At 44.4% G+C, this 3,605-nt stretch overlaps 1 protein-coding gene across 1 annotated transcript; it reads left to right on the top strand.

Moving 5' to 3' along the window:
- Positions 1–1,052: 1,052 nt before the first annotated feature.
- On the top strand, positions 1,053–2,225 carry LOC133876782 (uncharacterized). The gene has a single exon (XM_062315028.1). It carries the CDS (start codon positions 1,053–1,055, stop codon positions 2,223–2,225), a length of 1,173 nt encoding a protein of 390 aa, XP_062171012.1.
- Positions 2,226–3,605: the final 1,380 nt, after the last annotated feature.

Raw genomic sequence — 3,605 nt, 5'->3', positions numbered from 1 at the left:
GAAAACTCTTCTGACAGAGTTGACCAAAATCCGCATTATCAATCTCCAACAAATCACCCAAACAACTACCAATACTATGAACATTTTTCTCAGACATCATATCGAGTGGGAGTCCACGAACTTGCACCCAAAAAGCACTAGTAGAGAAATCAATATCTGAGTAGGTGGAGGCATTATCCCAATACTTAAAAAACAAGAGGGTACCATTAATATTCCAAGGGGAATAATCTAGCACCCTTGAGAGGTCTTTCATATCTTCAAAAGTAAAAACCATCTTATTATTCTCTTTATCTTCAGAAGATAAAAACTTGAGAAAAGACCATGCTAACAAAATATTCTTCTTAATAGCTACCTTAGAAAACGGTTTAAGAGAAACCAACTTACCAACAAGTTTGGGGGAAGGGGAGGAAGGAGAATCAAGAGACGAATATTCCAAAACATGAGATTTATCATACCAACTCAAAGAGCTAGTTTGATGAATCAGGTTCTCTATCTCTTGATTTAGATGCTCCATAAGAAAAAGAAAGGCAACAAACTCTATAGAGAGAGTGGAAAAGCTCTACTCAAAGAGAGAAGAGAGAGGGAACGTTTCTTCTTTTATTGGAGCAGCACTATTCTCCACTTAAAAGAACATGGTGTAGCTCATCCATTCACAAAGACTTTCACTTCCACTTGGACAATTGTTCATTCAGGATATCTGATTTTGCACCTTTTTTTTTAAATTTATTTTTCTTCTAATGAGATTGCGCACTTTTGGTTTCTCAATTTCAAAGGCAATATCCATGGAATATTAGTACTACAATCTTATATGGTGGCACCTTTTTTTTATTTTTTTATTTTTACACTGAACGAATCAACAAATAAAATTGTAAAATTATAATTGTAATTCAATTTACTCTAGAAGTCTTCTCTGCTATAGTTTTTCTCTCTAAGGCGGCGTGAAACCGTAGAGGAGAAAGCAGACATCTTCTAGTCCCTTTGGATTGAGAAGGAAATTTTCGTTTCGCTGTTTGTGTCCCCTTCACCGGAATTACAGTTTTTTGGTTGTGACAATGGCGGATGATCTATCTACGTTATGGAGAAATTTTTCGCTTTCGGAGGAGGAAAGTTTGGAGGTGGAGGCGACTGTTCTGGTGATGAATGTTTTTGCTATGCGTGGAAGATCTTGTCTGGTCGGAAAGTCGATTGTAGACCAGATCATCGGCAAAGATGCCATTAAGTCCACTCTGATTAGGGGATGGAAACCAACGGGGACGGCCACTTTCAAAATCTTGGGCGAAAATCTATTCCTAGTGGAATTCAAACATGTGTGGGATAAGGCACGAGTGTTAGAGGGCCGGCCATGGGTCTTCAAAGGAAACCTGTTTTCTGTAGAGGACTTCAACGGCTCCACACCACCCTCACAAATGGAGTTTATGAAGGCTTCGTTTTGGGTCTGTACGTTCGACCTGCCATTGGTGTGTATGAGTGAGGCAATGGGGATCCAAATCGGATCCTCAGTGGGACAGGTGGAGGACGTTGAAACTGAAGAAGATGGGGTCGTCTGGGGAGAGTACCTCCGAGTCAAAATACGTCTTGATCTTTCAAAGCCGCTGGCAAGGGGTCGAGTCTTAAACCTCAATGGTTCTACTACTTGGATTTCCTTTCAATACGAAAGACTTCCAAAATTTTGCTTTCAGTGTGGTGTGATCCGACATGGGGCTGCTGGGTGCTTGAGCAGGAGAGGGAATCCGAACCAGGGAGAACCAAAAAAGGTGCAATTTGGGACTTGGTTAAGAGCCTCCCCAATCTATAAACGACCCGGTAATGGAAGAGACAGAAATGCCATGGATACTGAGTACGGGGCTCCCGGACATGCACACTTGGAGGAAACAGGCAGTCAAACAGGGGAAGGTAGCAGACCGTGTGATAACCGACAAGAGGATTTGGGCCTCTCCGGGACCAAAGCTGGCTCCTCTCACACTGCGGACAGGACTGGAGGAGGACGGTGGGGTGCAGACAACACGGAGGTCCGAGGCAGGGGAAGGTACACTGAGAAGGAAAGTGCGACAGCAAAGGCGGTGAGCCCGAGCGAGAATCAAGGGGAGGTATTAATGAAGGAACCGTTACAAACGAGCTATGGCGAAAAAACAGAAAAGGAAACTTCAAAGCTGGGAGGATTTTCTGGCGGCAACAACGGGGTATTTATGGGACAGCTGCTGGATTTCTGCAAGTCAATATGCTGAGTTGGATATTAGAGGCACTGATAAAGAAAGGGGAAAAAAGAAGGGGGGGCCCAACTAGGAGTGACAGACAAGGAGGCCCAGGCGCTACACCAAATACGGGCTGGGTTAATATACCCATTAGCCAGGTGGACAGCGGGGCAGGCTTGGATTATATGGCTACAACCCATACTAGCCCGACTGCTGTTCTTAGCTCAGAAACACAGGGAGGCAGCCCACTAGGAACTTGTTCCAAATGGAAACGGCAGTCTCGCTCAGCGAGGGAGCCACTGGCCATGGCAATAGAGACTCAAGGTGGCAAAGGAAAAAGAAGCCAAATGAATAGAGCTGGTGATACAGAGGCAGGGGGTGGCTCGGGGGAGAAAGGAAGATGGACAACATAGACAAAAGAAGCTAAGGTAATCCAAAGGGCGGAGGCTGATAATCAGCCCCACCAATCCTCATGAGTGTCTTAAGCTGGAATTGCCAGGGGCCTTGAGAACCCTCAGATAGTTCGAGACCTTTCCCGGTTGGTAAAGGAGAAGTGACCCAATATGGTTTTCTTAATGGAAACCAAGTTACAGACTGGTAGATTTGATAGAATAAAATCCCAACTGGGATATGAGTGCATGCTTGTAGTTGACAGCAAAGGCAAGAGTGGGGGGCTGGCTTTGTTATGGAAAGATGATTTCAATGTTACAATTCAAAACTATAGTAGAAGGCATATAAATGTGCTGGTTTATTCTGTAGAATATGATAAAAATTGGAAATTCACGGGATTCTATGGACACCCGGACGTTAGCAAGCATAAGGAGATCTGGGCTTTATTAAACCACCTTGAATCTTTCTCCCCAAAAGCATGGTTATTGTTAGGGATAAAATCAACCCTAGAGACACGTGGATTCGAAGACATCTCGGAGTTATCTCTCGGACAGTTGGTGGATTCAAAGACATCTCGGAGTTATGTCTCGGACATTTGTTCCGCCCAGCAAAGAAAGATTGTCTTAGTATAAAGAAGTCTCGGACATATAAAGACGTCTCGGACATATAAAGACATTTCGCAGGTATAACGACGTCTCGGTCTTCACATTCCAGGCAACGGTATATCCTGGGATCTCCTGGTCTAGATGGAGCAAACATATCTCGGGTATTTGTGTCTCGGAGTAATAACGCTTCGGAGTAATAGCGCCTCGGGGTAATAACGCCTCGGTGTAATATCGATTCAGCGCGACAACATCTTGACCTTATACATACCTGTTATGGTGCGGCGATACCCCGAGATCTCCAAGTCGGAGCGAACATATCTCGGGTATCATCACCTCGGAGGTTGGTTGCAGTGTGCCGCAGTTGTCTTAGAATGCAATGAGGATAGAATCCCAGAAGATCAGGGATAAACCACAATTC

The sequence above is a fragment of the Alnus glutinosa genome, chromosome 9 (assembly GCF_958979055.1).
Source record: "Alnus glutinosa chromosome 9, dhAlnGlut1.1, whole genome shotgun sequence".
NCBI lineage: Eukaryota > Viridiplantae > Streptophyta > Magnoliopsida > Fagales > Betulaceae > Alnus > Alnus glutinosa.
Note: the sequence above shows the minus strand (reverse complement) of the source record. Positions and strands in the feature narration are given on the sequence as shown.

Bases quoted from the DNA above. Each gene is read 5' to 3' on its own strand.
- LOC133876782 (XM_062315028.1), top strand. From the start codon at position 1,053: ATGGCGGATGATCTATCTACGTTATGGAGAAATTTTTCGCTTTCGGAG.